The sequence below is a fragment of the Rhineura floridana genome, chromosome 2 (genome assembly GCF_030035675.1).
Source record: "Rhineura floridana isolate rRhiFlo1 chromosome 2, rRhiFlo1.hap2, whole genome shotgun sequence".
NCBI lineage: Eukaryota > Metazoa > Chordata > Lepidosauria > Squamata > Rhineuridae > Rhineura > Rhineura floridana.
The window spans coordinates 140,210,622-140,227,703 of NC_084481.1; the positions used below are offsets into that span (position 1 = coordinate 140,210,622).

Genomic DNA, 17,082 nt, shown 5'->3' on the forward strand with positions numbered 1-17,082 from the left:
CCACTGAGAAGGCCCTAGTTCTAGTTACCACCCTCCGAGCTTCTCTATGAGTCGGAACTCGGAGGAGGGCCTTCGATGTAGAACGTAGTGTACGGGCAGGTTCATATCAGGAGAGGCGTTCCAGCAGGTATTGTGGTCCCGCGCCGTATATGTGTATCTTCTACAGTTTGAATTTGTTTTGTTTCCAGTGCTTAGATCTAGGGCTGCATTGTTTAATTAGTTAATCAATCCTTTAATTGGTTTCTAAGGTACCCTGACGGGGCTGCAATTTCTTTTAATCGCATCATTTTAAGTACAAGTAGCTGTAAAAGTTGCATACAGTAAGCTCCTTTAAGAGCCATTTTCCACTTTCTTTCCAATGGTAGTGAATGCCTTTTCTCAAATCATGCTTGCTCCAACACACGTGTGGATCATCTGAAAATAAAGTATGCATTTTGTGTTTACCCAGGCTAAGCCAGCCTGGAGTTGGCATAGTGATCAGGCCTGGCTCAGTCCCTTCCTGCTCCAGATGCCCTGTTTTGGGGTTTTCCACTGGTGGGGAGAATGGGAAGCTTTATGCAGGCAAAATGAAAGGCGTGGAGACTAGCAGAGCTTTTCTGAGCTGGGTGGATGCATGCACACCCCCTGCACACCAGATCAGTGGTTTGAATAGTGCTGTGCATTTTTTCTTAATTGGGTGATTGCCCTACTTAAATGCAAAAGTTGTGGATGTAGATCCACTAAGGCTTCTGGGCAATCTCAGTGCAGAACAGATGGGGAAATGGGCAATTAAAATTTAAATCTGTATTGTTCACCAGGTTTCGCTTGAATGTCAGTTTGCACAGGATTCATGGAGCATTCAGTGATGTCTAGCTGGATTGGATTGACAAAGTTATTACATGTGCTGACCAAAATCAAGAGGGTGTTGTGATTGTGATACCTACTCAGATTCTACAAACAGTATCTGCCTTGTTTGGAATGATAAAGCTGCCCTTTCGGTCATCCACTTGCACCATTCTGTGCTGTGTTTTCTTGCAGGCTATCTCCAATATAGGAGTTACTGTTTAGATTCTTAGGAGTCCATAATCTTACTTTTTAAAGATTAGTCCTCCAGAAAGCCATGCTTCTGGAAATTATATATGTGTTCTGGACGCATATTTCTGTAATGGCAAAATGATCTCAAGAGGAAGAGTTCCAAGTTGAGTGATGCATTACAAAGATAATTGTTGCTGCTCTCTGTTTTAAATTGTTACACTGTTATATTGGTCTAGATTAGGAATTGTTTTATGCTGGTGGTTTTTGTCCCATTTTTTTAACATACTAGCTTTAAAAATATGTCTATAATACTGATTATAAGCCATTTTAGGAAAACTTCTATTTGGAAGGGCGACATATAAATCTTTTAAATAAATAAATGGAGGCTGCATAGCAGCATTTTAATTTTTTTGGATGACCTGCAGCTGAGGTGAGTTAGGAACAGAATTTCACAGTTATGACTTAAGATTACATTCTCCTGCTGATATCTCTTTGCACAGCTTCAGTAAACAGTCGTAAAGACAAGTCTTTAAGAGTGATGAGTCAGAAATTTGTGATGCTATTTCTTGTTTCAACCCCTCAAGTTGTGAATCTTGAAATTGCTGCTAAAATTTTGATTGGTGAAGACTATGTTGAGTACTTGGATAAAAGCAAGTTTAAAAGTAAGTGAGAGAAACTACTATTTGTGTGTCTTCCCCTATACTGTGTTTGGTCTAAGTGTCTGGTTTTTATTTTAATGCTTCTCTCTGTAACCCATTAATACAGAATTATTTTTTAAAATGAAAAAAACAGAAATAGGCTATTGATAATGTAGCTGTTCTACAACTAAGTACATCCTTTGTTCAAAAGTTCCCAAATGGGCTTAGTCAATAACTCTAGTGGCCAGGTTTGGCCCTCACAATGTTGGCCTATGAAACCATTGTTTACTGGACCAAACACAAATCATGTGAACCCATGCTCCCTCCTCACCCCCCTTCCCTTATCTTTGAAGATATCCTGATTTCTTAAATCACAGTTTCCCATGACATCCGAATCAGAAAGCTGTGGTTTAAGAAACCACAACATCTTCACATAAGCCACACACACAAAGGTATGAATGAGTGGCACAAGCACATACCTGCTTCAGGTCTAATAAACTATGATTTATTGGACCTAGACTGTGACACCTGAGCCAGGTCAGTATCTGATGTTGGTCTTATAGATTCATGGACAGGCCTTCCCAGTGGCTGCATTCAGATGTCATGCTGAACTGTGGTTTAGCAAGTCATTAATGAGCCCAGCCTGCTCCACATGCTCCCTGCCCTCTTCCTCCTGCACAGTCAGGAAAGGTTTGGGAGCCTTCACTTCCACTTGGTTAAGTGCAGTTTGTTGTGTTATCCAAACTGATAAACTGTGGCTAACATAAACTATGTTTAGTTTAAAACAGGAACAGGGAATGGTCAAGGATGATGGGAGCTGTGCTGCAGCAACATCTGGAGGGCCACAGGTTTCTCACCTCAGTTTAAAACAAGCCAACATCAAACCCTGGTTTCTGAAGCTAGATAACGTTAACTACCCAGACATCCATGTTTGGATAACACAGCATGCTGCAGTTAACCAGAAACCAGCAAAAGCTTCCAAATCCTCTTTCTAACTATGCATTGGGAGGGAAGACAGAGCTTATGAGTTTGGGAGGAGGTCAGGCTTCTTCAGATTAAACCATCCTTTCCTCGTCCAGTTTCCATCTAACAAAGCAAGTTGTTCTACAGGTTCAAAAAGTTGTGGGTGTGATGTCAGGATGAAAATGGGATCCCAGGTCTGAAAACCGAATTTAGAATGTTCCTCAGTGGGGACACAATTCTTTGGGCCCCTACCACAGTTTCACACTCTGGAGTTCTCTATATAATCACCCCAACCCTTTGTCCTTTACATCCTGAAAAGCATAAACATTGCATTTAAAGCTATTTATTTATTTATTTAGTATATTTGTATGCCGCTTTTCATCACCAGGTGACCTCAAAGCGGCTTCCATAGCAAGAACAAAATAATATGATAAAACAATTCAGAACATTATAATAATAATAATAAACTACAACAGTATCAATAAATAATACCACAAAATATCATAAAACAGGCTGAAATCTCAAATCAATCTAGTCTACAAAATCTACAGAAAACAAATATATACAGAAAACAAATATATATCACACAGAAAACTGTAAACTAGGGGTGGGGAAACAGGCCTGGGGGCCACATGGAGTCTTCCTGGCCTTTTTATTTGACCCTCGGAACCCACCCCACACAGTCCTGCACTGTTCCCTTCTTGAGCGCTTCTGTCAAGATGGAACGTGTCCTTGCACTGTGATGATGTCTCTGGCTTGCTTATTCAATCTGTGAGATGTTCAGAAAAGCAGGAAAAAGCTACTGAGCATATGATTTGATTGAGGGCCAAAAGTGTAAATACCACACTGACCTGAAGCATAAATGATCTTGTTGCTTTTGTCTTGTATGTTTAAAACAGCATTTGGGAAAGAGACTGACCAAGGCTGTCTGACCTTTTAACAATACTGAACTTTTGCTTAATGATGATGTGGTAGTGCTGCATTTTCATTAGTCTTTTCAACTTGTTTCAGCTAAAATTCGGAGGCTGTATGATATTGCTAATGTTCTCAGTAGTCTTGAGCTCATCAAAAAGGTTCGTGTTACAGAAGAGAAAGGCCGCAAGCCAGCATTTAAATGGACAGGACCAGATGTTTTTTCAGAGATTCAAGGTAGGTGGACTGTTTTCTTCTGTGCTCTAGATTTGAATTAGTTGTAATGTTAGAGCTTTCTTGTTCACTACTCCTGTTTCCTACCCTACCATCAAAAGAAGCCTTTCTTTGAAAGGCAATTATAACTTTTATATAGATGTGATCATTTTCTAAATAGTTCTGCCAAAACAAGTGCTCAGTAACAAGTTTGTGCATGATTGATTTATAGCTACACAGCCTGTATCTACACCCACTGTGATTCCTCTATCTCATCCTGTGGAAGGGAAGTCTTCCAAAGAGCATTGTTCCAAGAACCTCTTCCCTACTAGAAGCAAGCAAGGCTTCACACGGCACCCGTCTTTAATAAAATTGACAAAGAGTATACAGAGTGATCAGAGAAAGATTCGGTCTGCTCCAAGCAGCCCGTTCAAGAAAAATACAAGTATGTAGATGAAATATAAACTCTATTCATTGTCTTTCTGGAGATGCTATTAAAAGATCGAATCGTTCTGCATCATCTCTTAGCACAGGAAAAAACCCACTATATGTATGTCTGGCAAACTAAGACTGTAATCTCCAAGTTGTCTGTCCTGAGCAGCCTTCCTAAGCTTGGCTATGCTTTTTCTGGAAGGTATGTAGTATACCCAGGTTGGAAAGACTGAAACATAAAGGAGATAGGTGCATTCATAGTAGGGCTGTGCACAGACCTCCCAATGCTTGCGGCTCCAATCTGGAAGAGGGGGCATCAGGCCAACTCGCCCTGGGGTGATCTGAGGATCACCTGCCCCAGCTCAGCCACTCCCAAATAAGTTCAAGGGTGGGGCTAATGTTTAATTAGGGTTAAAAAAACTCTAATTAAACATTCAACTGGGAGGGGGTGGGGGAAAGATGTTGTGTCAATTCTGCATGGTATCTCTCCCGTTGCTCAACAGCTGATGAGTGGAGGGAATTGTGTGCGGTGCTGGTTTGCAAGGGGTTTTTCTGCAGGAAAGCCCTTTGCAAACACCCCCCATGAACACACATACACCCAACATCCCTCCCTCAGCTCAACAGCTGATGAGCAGAGGGAGCGACGCAAAACACATGCACACCAGGATTGCTCCCTCTGTTCAACAGCTGATGAGTGGAGTGAGTGATCCTGTGAGTACTGCTCAGGCAGGAAAGAGAGCTGTGCCTGCCTCTTCTTGCTACCTGATGCCCCACCCCCCTGACAGCCCTGGGTCACTCTGGGTCTTCCAATCCAACCTGGAGCAATCTGTAGCTGTCTGAATCTGACTTAGCCAAGGCCCAAAAAGATATGAATGAGCCCGATTTGGCTCAGGACTTGGCCAAATCTGGTGTACAGCCCTAATTCACAGCTTTATTTTTGAAGCTTTGAATTGCAGCAGGCTCAATCTGTTGCATTTCCAGTTGATGATTTTGGGTAGTAAGGCTCTGAAAAACCTTGAGCCCTTGGAGATTCAGTGTCAGATAACCAAAATGGGAATAATGTGCTTAATATAACATCTCTATGTTCCTATGATCCTATGATATTCTCTCTCTGTGGCAATAGTTGTGTGGATCCCTCTAATCCAGACTGCTAGAGTTAAAGTTGTTGATCATTCAAAAGCTGCAAAGTAGTCACAGCTTCACAAACAAACAACAACTCCCAGATCTGTAGGTGAGAGGGTCAGCAAACATACTAACTGGACTAGCACAGAGAGAGCCAAAGATTGATTGAAGCATTTCATTAATTAACAAGAAAAATAGACAAACACCTTCTCACACCCTTCTTACACACCCAGAGCTTAAACATGTACAATGGTAAAGCAGAGTAGAAGACATTTTCACCCTTGCAGGTGAGACCTCACATCAGGATTCTGAAGAGAAGACCCCAGTCGTTTCCCCTGCACATAATTGAACAGCCTTTCCCATTGCCCTCGCCAAGCCCACTGTAGCATCACCAGTGAGGTAAACTTGTGGTCCAGTGCAAATTCACATGTCATCTATGACACCAGTTCCCTGTTCTTGTGTGGGTTTTTATTCATATTCAGGAGTGATCTTGCTTTCCTGTTCTTGTGTCTTACATAATACTGACCCAAACCACACTTAAGTTATGCACACAGGTTCACTTGTGTCCATACAAAGTGTTCCAGACATGAACCATCTCAAAACTAAATGGTTTCCCTTTCCTCAGATCCTAGCATGTCAACTCATCTTCTTCTAACCACAATGCCAGATGTATGTATAGGTAGCTTTAGCCTGTCTTTTTTCATTCTCCATTACTATGAGCCATACCAGGATGTTGCCAGATGTCTAATTTATTTTGGGTTCCTGGTCCTTTCTTTTAAGCCTAGAAATAGCACTTTAGCAAAATCTTTCTCTTGCAAATAAACATTTCTACCCATAATCCTTTGTACAACTGAACAATTCAATCAGACATATATATATATCTTAATCTCAAAACCCCCCAATTCTAATATTCCTAACGTGACTAGGCCATAGACTGCACTATATGAGCAGTACCAGTGATGGACTCTGGAAGGCCATAGCATTAAGCTATGCAAACAATATGATGTTAGTAAAATCTCTTTGTTTATCTCTTCTCCAAAAGGTCAAATTCCATCAAGCTTTCCAAGCAAGATGGCTCAACTTGCAGCAATATGCAAACAGCAGTTGGATGAACAGTCAAGGTATGTTTGTAAAAGAAGTGTGTTGCCATCTAATTGATGCATACCAAACTACATACTGAAGGTGAAACTCACACCTAGCCTGCTTACGCCAGTACCTATCACAGTTACTAAGAGTGCGCCTCAACAATTGGACTTACATTAATGTGTTTGATGTACAAAGAACATTTCTTAATGTTTGGCAACACTTTCTAAATAAGCAGCGCCAATTCTGTTGTGTTCTTTTTTCCTTTGACAAAGCAATTTTGGATGAAAGTATTTTAACACTGGATTTCTTTTTCTTAGGGAATTCAAAAAGAGAAAAATGAAATTGGATTCTGCCTTGCCATGCACTCTGGCTTCACCTCCTGATTGTTTGAAACCTGAATCATTCTTGTTACCTTCTCAGGCTGAGATCCTACCTCTGATGCACAGCTCAGTGTCTCCAGGAATGCTACCTCTCCATTCAAATGTGTCATATGCATTATATTTGCATCCTTCACAAACACAGATAATGACTGCGTACAATCCAAGTTTCATGGTACAACCTGTTCACTGTGTTAATGTGATTGGAATTAAGTCTCCTGTGGAGGATAGTTCACAAATAGTTCCTGGTAAAATATTTACTGAAGACAATGGCAGCAATTTAGAAGAAGGTGTTGCCTGTGCTAAATGCCGAGACCTCTGTCTGGAGAAGGAGCAAGAAGGTACAAAGGATGATGTGATGCCTGAGAAATGTTTTAAGAGGCATAAAACTTCTCTGGAGCACAGTCCAATTAGAAAATATATGAGGGACGAAGAGGCACTGCAACATGTGCTAGTGGTAAGCTGTATTAAAATTATGCTTCTCCCAAACATTACATGGGTGGTAGAGACAGATAAAATGCATTGGATAGGATTCTCAAATTGTGTACTATAAAAATCAGTTCATTACTTAAGGGTTCATATGAGTTAGGTTCATGCATGGAGCCTACCTTTAGCGGTGGCAGTAGCAACTTTTTAAAATCTATTTTGTGCTGCTGATAGCAGCAGTAACAGAGCCCGCTGCTGACTACCTGACCATCACTTTCTTTCTACACAAAGGCCTTAAAACAGTGTTATTTTCCCCAGGTAGCATGCCATCAGGTGGTTATAGTGCCACCTAGCGTCCAAAGGCAGGAATGCACAAGAGTCAAGACTTGAGCTGCTCCTTCTGGTCCTCACTCCTGTCCATTCCTGCCTTTGTCGTAGGTGGATATATCTCAGCCTTAGCTCTCTTCAGCTTTGTGAGTGTGTTACTTTGAAGTGTGTGAGTTGTTTCTTGACAGTTTTTTTTTAAAAAAGATCTTTGGTAAAGCGCATGTCTGTGTTGGTCATCCACCTTCTGGTTTTTTTCCTTGTGGCAGCGGCTTTGGCCCCCTTTCCAAACTTGCTGCCATGGCCTTCCATATTTTATGTTTGTCATCCATTTTTGCTGCTTGAGCCAGATCACAGTAGCTTGTGGCTGCAGCTTCAGCTCCATCCCTTTCTCTGGGTCACCTGTTTCACCATTTTCATCACTTAAGCCAGATTACAGTAGCTCATGGCTGCAGCTTCTCCCTAGGGCTGGTTCCATGGCATTTAGACGCTGCAGATCCATCCTGGCAGTGGTAGCATCTTCCAAGGCCCGGCTGAACTTGCAGCTGTAGAGGTCCTTTTTTCCTCCCGTAGCTGACTTAGGGCCTCAGTTTGGTGTGGGGCTTGTTCGGTGGCCTCCATGGTTCTCTTCCTGTGAGTTCCCTCCTCAGCCTTCTTCCTTGACTGCTTTTCTGCCCTTTTTCAGTCTGGTTGCCATTGTGGTTGCCCCTTCGTTTTTGTCTGTCCACCATCCATCATTTTGGATTCTGTAGTTTTTCCACCCTTTTCCCCTGAGTTTCCATTGCTGATTGTTGCAGTTAAAAGCTAAAAAAAAGGCCATGCTTGAACCTTTGCTCTCTTTTGTGTTACACTTTCCTTTTCCTCTGTTCCTTTCTCCTTATGAGTCTTGGACAAGGAGTTAAAGAAAAAACATACTTCATTGGTTCCATTGTCTGAGGCCTCACTGTACACCTCCACCATGTGCATGTTCCTTATTCTATTCCACCGCACCCCCACTACCTGTGCGTGTGTTGAATTTTGGATACCACACCTCTACCGTGTATGCTTATTTCCTGTGTGTGATAACTGGGTGCCATACCCCTCTACAGTATGTGTGCACAGCATGGCTGACCCAGCCTCCAACTGCGACCTTTAATTACCAGTCCTGCGAGGTGATACTGTCCACTTCTCAGTCTTTGGTTGCTTCAGGCCCTAAGGTAAGTAGCACAAGGCATCCAAGCATATCAAGAAGTCGGTTCTATCCGCAAAGCAAACAGTGGCCAGGCGGTCTCACTATTTTGGCTCCTCTAAACCCCAGAGGGAGGAGAATTTCTCCTCAGAAATTGCATAAGAGCAGCAGTGTTTGTTGCATGAGGTTGCTTGTGGTCAAGAGGCCTTGGCAGCACTTTTTCACTCTGTCCGTGTCTTCCAATGACAAATTTGATGGGTTCACATCTCAGCCTATGGTTCCTTCTCATCACTCGTCGTCATCTGCGCAGCCTCTTCTCCAGTTCCCTGCCTTATCGAGACAACCCAGGCCCCTGTTACAACTCAGCCACTGCAATCCTCAGCTGCAGTTGGTGCTAGTCAGTCAGTAACTGGAAAGGGCACAACTTTTTCCAGAACAGACCGGATATTAACTCTTGGGCAGAGATATGACACAGTCTTCAGCTGAGGAGTTTTCCCACCTTTTTTACTGAAGGCACTAGAATATTCGGTTCAATACTTATTAGAGACTTAGTTCTCTCTCTTCCCCAAGGTCTGAATAGCCAGCAGGCTGTTTCCATGGGCAACAGCACAAGACTGGATGGCCCCTCTAGAGGGCCACAGTCAACTAAAAACATGAATTGCCTCATGAGTATGTAAAGGTTATTTCTAAGGAATGACCCTGTGATATTTTTATTTGGAGGTATTTCCAAGAGCAGCAGTGCAAAGCCCCAGAAGGCTCTCCCGACCAGCTACAGTTCTGATATTTTTATTTGGAAGTTTTTCCGACAGCAGCTCAGAGCTCCAGTTTGCTCTTCTGAACAGCTGCAGTCCTTTATAACTGAATGAGTAAATAATTGGGTTTATCTTATAAATTCTTGAGGCATTTGAAGGGTCCCCTAGAGGATCACCTTATTGTTACCCTGGTGGGTAAACTTAAATGAATAAGATAACATAAATTAAGAGGAGTATGTCTTTTCAAGTTACATAAGGCTTCAGTCTTACCTATTTCAATGGCATAGTTGCTGCTCTTCCTACCAGGGTTTTAATTTATTACCTGAATGAACTCCTGGAAGGTGGTGGTGGTTCAGTTAATTCTCACCCTTCACTAGCAGGTCCCTGGGCAGCTTACAACAGTTTTAAATTCCATATTAAAATAGGTAAAACAAATTAACCTCTGGTAGGGCTTACTTCTCTGTTCAGTTTGTGTTACTGGACTAAAGTTTACGCACATTGGAAGATACATCCCGAGATGACATTCTGCTCTCCTACCTGCCTATAAGCAGTTCAGTAGTTTTTTTAAAAAAAGCTAATTTGACTTTACTCCTTTTTTTTTTTTTTGGACAGGTAGTCCTTCTGGATGGTTTGAAGGATGTTGTCAATAGAATCAGAAGAAATGTAGATGCCTTTTTTCAAAAGGCAGGCTTCTAGGCCTTCTGTTACTCCTTTCTGTTCATTTAAGCTTAAGTTCATTGATGCTCTGCAGGTGTTCATTTCACCGCACTTTTCTGTGATTGCCTGGAGATGTGTGAAATTTCACCTAGCTGGAGCAGCTTCCTTCTCTGGTTACTTCAAAACATTCAGGGGGTTTGGTTGACCTCATTCTCTGGTGACCATTAGTTATTATCTTTTCCTCTGATCACAGGATGCTCAGCAGATATCCTCGTCCCAACGTTCTGGCTGTTGTGCAGCTATTTAGCCAGAACATTTTATCAGATTTTTATTTGAGCAGTTATCTTTATTTCAGCATTCTGGGTATTGTGAAGGTACTTGCCCAGTAAATGTCCCTGGGCATTCATTTCCTTTTCCTCATTGTTTAAGTCTGTGCATCAGCATATAGGGACATAAACAGAGTCTGCTGGATCAGGCCAGTGGCTATCTATTCCAGCATCCTGTTCTCATGGTGACCAGCCATATGCCCATGGGAAGCCTACAAGCAGGATCTGAGTGCAATAGCACATTCATCTCCTGCATTTTCCAGTAACTGGTATCTGGAAGCATACTGCCCTCATCTATGGAGTAGGTATATGTATCATGGCTGGTAACCACTAGTAGCCTTTTCCTGCATGTATTTGTCTAATCCTCCTTTGGCTATGTCTACTGTGTAACTACATGGTAGATTAAGACAATAGTAAAGGCTATCAAGCAAGGGAACTCCCTAGGCTTTATGGATTCCACGGAAGTATAATGCCTTTCTCCTTCTGCCAGAAGCTCCACAAGGAATTCTGTTTGGTTTCTGAAGGCAATTGTCACTGGGACATTCCCTTCATTTAAGGGTTCATCAAGTTCAATGTTTGGAGTTTTTCTGCAAACTCTTATTTTTAATCCAAATCTCCATATGTAGGCAGTGCACTCTAGCCTCTAGCTATCTAATATTGCAACTGATTCCCTCTTTAAACAGGAATATGAATGTTTCCTGATGATGATACCATGCAGTGCTAGTGGGTTCTTAGCAAGGCATGTAGTATTTGTCACGCTCCATGTTGCTTGTTAGGGGTGTAAGTTCTTTCATTGCAAAGGTTTGGATCTTATACAGTTACTGTAGCCTAACATTCCCTGGGTAGACACCATTATGGATCTTGGCCCAGCATTCAACCTAGCTGACAGGTCTTCTGTTCACCTTTCTGCTGGTGCCTCTGCTGTCACAGGGGGTGAAAAAAAAATTAGAACACCCTATAGTGGTATCAGCCCATTCTCACCAAGTTGGCCATGTTTGTTGGAAATAAGTAACTTTGGTTTTACTCCACCATGGCATCTTCCAGTACATCTAATCATGCTGTCCCAAGGCCCCTTTCTGCATCCTAGTCTGGCTTGGCTGAATGTCTCATGGGCAAATGACCTGGTCTGGCTGAGGTTGACAGTCTGGCAAATGAATGATGATTTCTGAAGAAGGCTGGTCTCTCACAGGACATGATTGACACTATCATAGTGTGATTGGCACCACCTTAGCATCCCGTTGGTCTTCCACGAAACGCTTCTACAAGTCTGCTTGACACAGTTTTGTTGCATGGTGTTCTCGAAAGAAAGTTAAGCTGCTTGGAGTAACCATGGTTTCTCAGGGTGGCTTTGGTTGGGTCTCAAACTTAGCACATGGCACAGACATCTGTCTGCTCTCTCATTGATTCTTCCTCATCAGGGGGTACTTGGTCGATGTGTCTTCACGCAGAGACGACTCTTCACCTGGGCCAAGTATCACCTACACTCCTTCAGGGCGGAGCACCTTAGTGGCAAGATGAACATTGAAGTGGTCTGGCTCAGCAGGCAACAAGTGATACCATGGGAATGGAGACTTCATTCTGAGGTCTTCTGCTAGTTGCAACATAGGTTTTGTCTACTGACTGCAGATCTGTTTGCCTCAATTCAGAACGCTCAGCCTTCCTCGCTTCACGAGTTATCACAAGACTAATGCTGATGTAGTCAATGCTCTTCTGGCTCCTTGGCCAAGCGGTCTGGTCTATGCTTTGCCTTCTTTACTCCTGGTGGGACAGACTCTTCAGAAACTATGCCAGGAATGTTCTCAACTGATTTCTGCTGTCCCGTACTGGCTACGCCAGCCATGGTTTTTGGATCGCCTGAGCCTGTCTGTCTTTGTTCCAGACAGATTGCCAATGAGGATGGATCTGTCCTTGGGACCCTTCTGGTGTCCAGAGTCCAAGTGGTTGAGCCGGACAGCCTGGTGTTTGAGTGGTGACAGTCAGATTGTTGGGTTTTTTCCAGGGTGGTCATTGCTACCATCCTGTCCTGGAGGCCTTCCACAATCCGGATCTACCAAAGTTCATAGTCATTTTCCAAGTGGTGTTCTCAGGGGGTTCTTTTCAGGGGGTTCGCCCTTCCAGGGCCACTGTGCAACAGGTCCTTGACTTTATACAGGTTTCAAGATGGGGCTGAAGCCTAACACTCTGCATCAGCAGGTTTTAGCCATCTCTTCTATTTTGTCTGCCAGCACAACCGTCACTGGGTGGGCATCCTTGGTTCTGCTAGTGTTTTGTCCCAATCCATTTCATCCTCTGGAGAAGGTTTGGTGTTCATTAGATGTATGCAGGGCTCTCAAGATTTACCTCACTCGTGCCCAAGTCACTCACTGGACTGAGTCTCCATTTGTCTCCTGTTTGGGGGAAAAGTTTCAAGTTCAACTTTGTCCTGCTGGCTGCAAGCTTGCATTTCTCTGGTATATGAGTCCCTGAAGTTGCCAAGGCCTTGTAACACCATGGTTCACACCACAAGGTTGGCAGCCACCATGGCTGCCCTGACTACTAGTGCTCCACTTGTGGACATTTGTAAGGTCACTGTTTGGTCTACCCCAGCTTGTTTATTTCAGTACTACAAGACAGATTGCTATGCTTCTGCAGATGCCTCTTTTAGAAGGCACATTTTACAACAATTAGTATCTCATGTCTAGGCAGCCTGAGTGGACTGTCCTTTCTGGGACTGCTTTGGTACATCCCACCTGATGGCATGCTACTGGGGTAAATGGACCATTGGTCTCACCTAAAAAGTGGTTTTCCTAGAAATCATGCCATCAGGGCCCTCCGTGTATGGAGGCTGCCTTTATGTTTTCACATTTGCAATTCTATTGCCGTTCCTAACATTTTTATGAGTGAAGATGTATATGTTTTCTGTTGTTGTTTTGGATATTTTTTTGCCATTCCTTCCTTGCTGTCTCCTCCTTGTGGTTTTTGGCCTGTGTGTGATGGTTGAGAAGATATTCTGTGCTGGTATCATCTGGAATGGAGTGAGGACCAGAAGGAGCAGCTCAAGTCTTGACTCCTGTGCATTTCTGCCTTCAGACACTAGGTGGCGCTATAACCATCCGATTGCATGATACCTGGGAAAACCACATTTTAGGTGTGACCAACTGTCTGTTCTCTGGCATAGTGGAAAGGAAAATGGCAGCCCCAACTGGTTAAAAAAAAAGTTGAAAAGATTTTAAACAACTAAAGAAGCTGCTACTAACACTAAAGGTGCTGAATTAATTTCCTCAATCTAAGCCCATCTAATGGAGAAGGCTGCCAGCTGTGTCTGCTCTGGCTCCCTTTTAACTATAATCAGCCTTCATTAGGAGCAGGTAATTTTCCTTTTGTGATATTAGAGGATTCACTTGCTCCTCGTACAGAAACACAGCAGAGATATTCATCCTTGGAAGAAGTTGTCTACTGTGTTTTGGGATGAGTCACTGCTCTGGGCATGCCTACTTCTGATGAGCAGAGACATCCAAAACTGCAGGCACGCTCACTAACATGGGGTAGGTTCTACCAGGGTGGCGGGGGGAGGTACTTGATATTCCATCATCCTTTAAGGCAAACCTCTGCAGATATAGGAGTAAAGTATGGCTTTAGTTGGCTATTAGGGGCTTAGGAAATTCTGCACTAGATGCCACAGAACTGTAGAATGCATTTTTCAGAGTGCTCTAAGTTTTGGGGTAAGCCTGTATTTTCTGCCTAACCAATCCTCAATTTTTAGTTATCACAAAATCAGTCCATTTTGGGTATTGGCTTGCTAAACACTAAGCAGTTGTGCCTCATATACTGGGAAATAGTTGCTGTGTTTATTAAGCTATTCATCTGACCCAGTGGTGTGTGTGCAATGATCTTCAGCCATTAGATGGAACATCAGTAAGCAGAAAGGAATACATAAATCACATTCCATTCCTCAACTGAATGAAGGAGGTCCTTTGTAAATTGGGGCATCTACACCTAGAACAAACTACTGGACTTGGGTGACTGCCTATTTTTCTATCCCTGGTTAAACGTTCTCAAAAATATCAAATGGTATCTTAGAACCCATCAAATATTTACTGTGCATGCTGTGATGACAAAACGAGAAACTAAAGTATCCTTGTACTCACTTCCCCCTTTTGGGCTTTGCTCGGGTTCATCAGCTATTGTCGTTACATGATTCCTTTCCCCTCTCTTGTTTGAGCCTCTTGGACCAAGTTAATCTTGCCTTTTCTGCTATTTCATAGAATAGTAGAGTTGGAAGGGGTCTATAAGGCTATCAAGTCCAACCCCCTGCTCAATGCAGGAATCCAAATCAAAGCATGCCTGACAGATAGCTGTCCAGCTGCCTCTTGAATGCCTCCAGTGTTGGAGAGTCCACTGCCTCTCTAGATAATTGGTTCCATTGTTGTATGGCTCTGACAGTTAGGAAGTTTTTCCTGATGTCCAGTCGAAATCTGGCTTCCTGCAACTTGAGCCCCTTATTCCATGTCTTGCACTCTGGAACAATCGAGAAGAGATCCTGGATCTCCTCTGTGTGACAACCTTTCATGTACTTGAAGAGTGCTAGCATATCTCCTCTCAGTCTTCTCTTCTCCAGGCTAAACATGCCCAGTTCTTTCAGTCTCTCCTCCTCGGGCTTTGTTTCCAGTCCCCTGATCATCTTTGTTGCCCTCCTCTGAACCTGTTCCAGTTTGTCTGCATCCTTCTTGAAGTGCAGAGACCAGAACTGGACACAGTATTCAAGATGAGGCTGTGCTGAATAGAGGGGAACTAATACTTCATGTGATTTGGAAACTATACTTCTGTTAATGCAGCCTAAAATAGCATTTGCCTTTTTTGCAGCCACATCACACTGTTGGCTCATATTCAGCTTGTGACCAACGACAATTCCAAGATCCTTCTCACATGTCGTATCGCTGAGTCAAGTATCTCCCATCTTATAACTGTGCATTTGGTTTCTTTTTCCTAGGTGTAGAACTTTGCATTTATCCCTGTTGAATTTCTTTCTATTTGTTGTTTTCAGCCCAATGCTTCAGCCTATAAAGGTCCCTTTGAATTTTGTTTCTGTCTTCCACAGTATTAGCTATGCCCCCCCAATTTTGTATCATCTGCAAATTTGATAAGCATGCTCTGTACCTCCTCATCCAAGTCATTAATAAAAATGTTGAAGAGCACTGGGCCCAGGACCGAGCCCTGCGGTACCCCACTCGTTAGTTCCGCCCAGTTTGAGAAGGAACCATTGATAAGCACTCTTTGAGTACGATTCTGAAGCCAACTGTGGATCCACCCGATAGTTGTTCCATCCAGCCCACAGTTAGCTAGCTTGCTAATCAGAATATCATGCGGCACTTTGTCAAAAGCTTTGCTGAAGTTGAGATATATTATTTCCACAGATTACAAGGGTGGTTACCCGATCAAAAAACAAGATAAGATTAGTTTGGCAGGATTTGTTCTTCATAAATCCATGTTGGCTTCTAGTAATCACTGCATTGTTTTCAAGGTGCTTACAGATTGACTGTTTCATAATCTGCTCCAAAGTTTTTCCAGGGATTGATGTTAGACTGACTGGTCTGTAGTTCCCCGGTTCCTCCTTTTTGCCCTTTTTGAAGATAGGGACAACATTAGCTCTCCTCCAGTAATCTGACACTTCACCAGTCCTCCATGATTTCACAAAGATAATAGACAGCAGTTCTGAGAGTTCTTCAGCCAGTTCCTTCAATACTCTAGGATGCAGTTTATCGGGCCCTGCTGATTTGAACTCGTTCAAAGTGATTAGGTATTCCTTGACCGTTTGTCTATCGATCTCAAGCTCCAATCCTGCCCCTTCTACTTCATGTTTCCTGGGAGGGTCATAGGCCCTTTTTTGGGAGAAGACTGAGCCAAAGTAGGAATTGAGCACTTCTGCCTTTTCTTTGTCATCTGTTGTCATTTTGCCATCCTCATTGAGTAGCTGTGCCACCATTTCTCTGTCTTTTACTATGGACGTACCTGAAGAAAGCTTTTTTGATGCTTTTAGCATTTCTCACTAACCTCAGCTCATTCTCAGCTTTAGCCTTCCTGATGCCATCCCTGCAATTCCGTGATACCTGCCTGTACTCTTCTTTTATGGCCTGGCCTTCTTTCCACTTCCTGTATGCGTCTTTTTTTGTTTTCAGGTCATCTCTAAGCTTTTTGTGAAGCCATATTGGCTTCTTCTGCTATTTCCCCCCTTTTTTCCTTGTTGGAATTGCTTGCCATTGTGCGTTTAGAATTTCGTTTTTTAGAAACTGCCACCCATCTTGGACTCCTTTTCCCATTAGGGTCACTTGCCATGGAACCGTACTTACAAATGTTTTGCGTTTATTAAAATCAGCTTTCCTGACGTCCAGGGTGTGCGTATGGCTACTCTCAGCTTTTGCTTCTGTTAAAATCAAGAATTCAAGTATGGTGTGTTCACTTTCCCCCAGAGTTCCTGTAACTGCCACTTCATCCACCAAATCATCTCTATTGGTTAGAATCAAGTCCAGGATAGCTGATCCTCTGGTTGCTTCCTCCACTTTCTGTAGGAGAAAGTTATCTCCAACACAAGTCAGAAATTTCTTGGAGGGGCTGTGTTTGGCAGAATTTGTCTCCCAACAGATATCAGGATAATTGAAATCCCCTATTACTACTACATCATGCCTCCTTGAAACA

The 17,082-nt window shown here is 42.9% G+C and overlaps 1 protein-coding gene across 7 annotated transcripts in view; it reads left to right on the forward strand.

The window, feature by feature from the left end:
• E2F8 (E2F transcription factor 8) overlaps positions 1-17,082 on the forward strand; it is a 39,934-nt gene that overhangs the window by 12,049 nt on the left and 10,803 nt on the right. For 6 of the 7 annotated variants that reach the window (XM_061610658.1, XM_061610656.1, XM_061610660.1 and 3 more), the window contains exons 6-10: positions 1,515-1,676; positions 3,627-3,764; positions 3,973-4,185; positions 6,337-6,415; positions 6,698-7,214. In XM_061610658.1, the coding sequence (XP_061466642.1) occupies positions 1,515-1,676; positions 3,627-3,764; positions 3,973-4,185; positions 6,337-6,415; positions 6,698-7,214 (1,109 nt within the window). The remainder of the gene's footprint in view (positions 1-1,514; positions 1,677-3,626; positions 3,765-3,972; positions 4,186-6,336; positions 6,416-6,697; positions 7,215-17,082) is intronic. The other variant, XM_061610661.1, reaches the window with a different exon arrangement.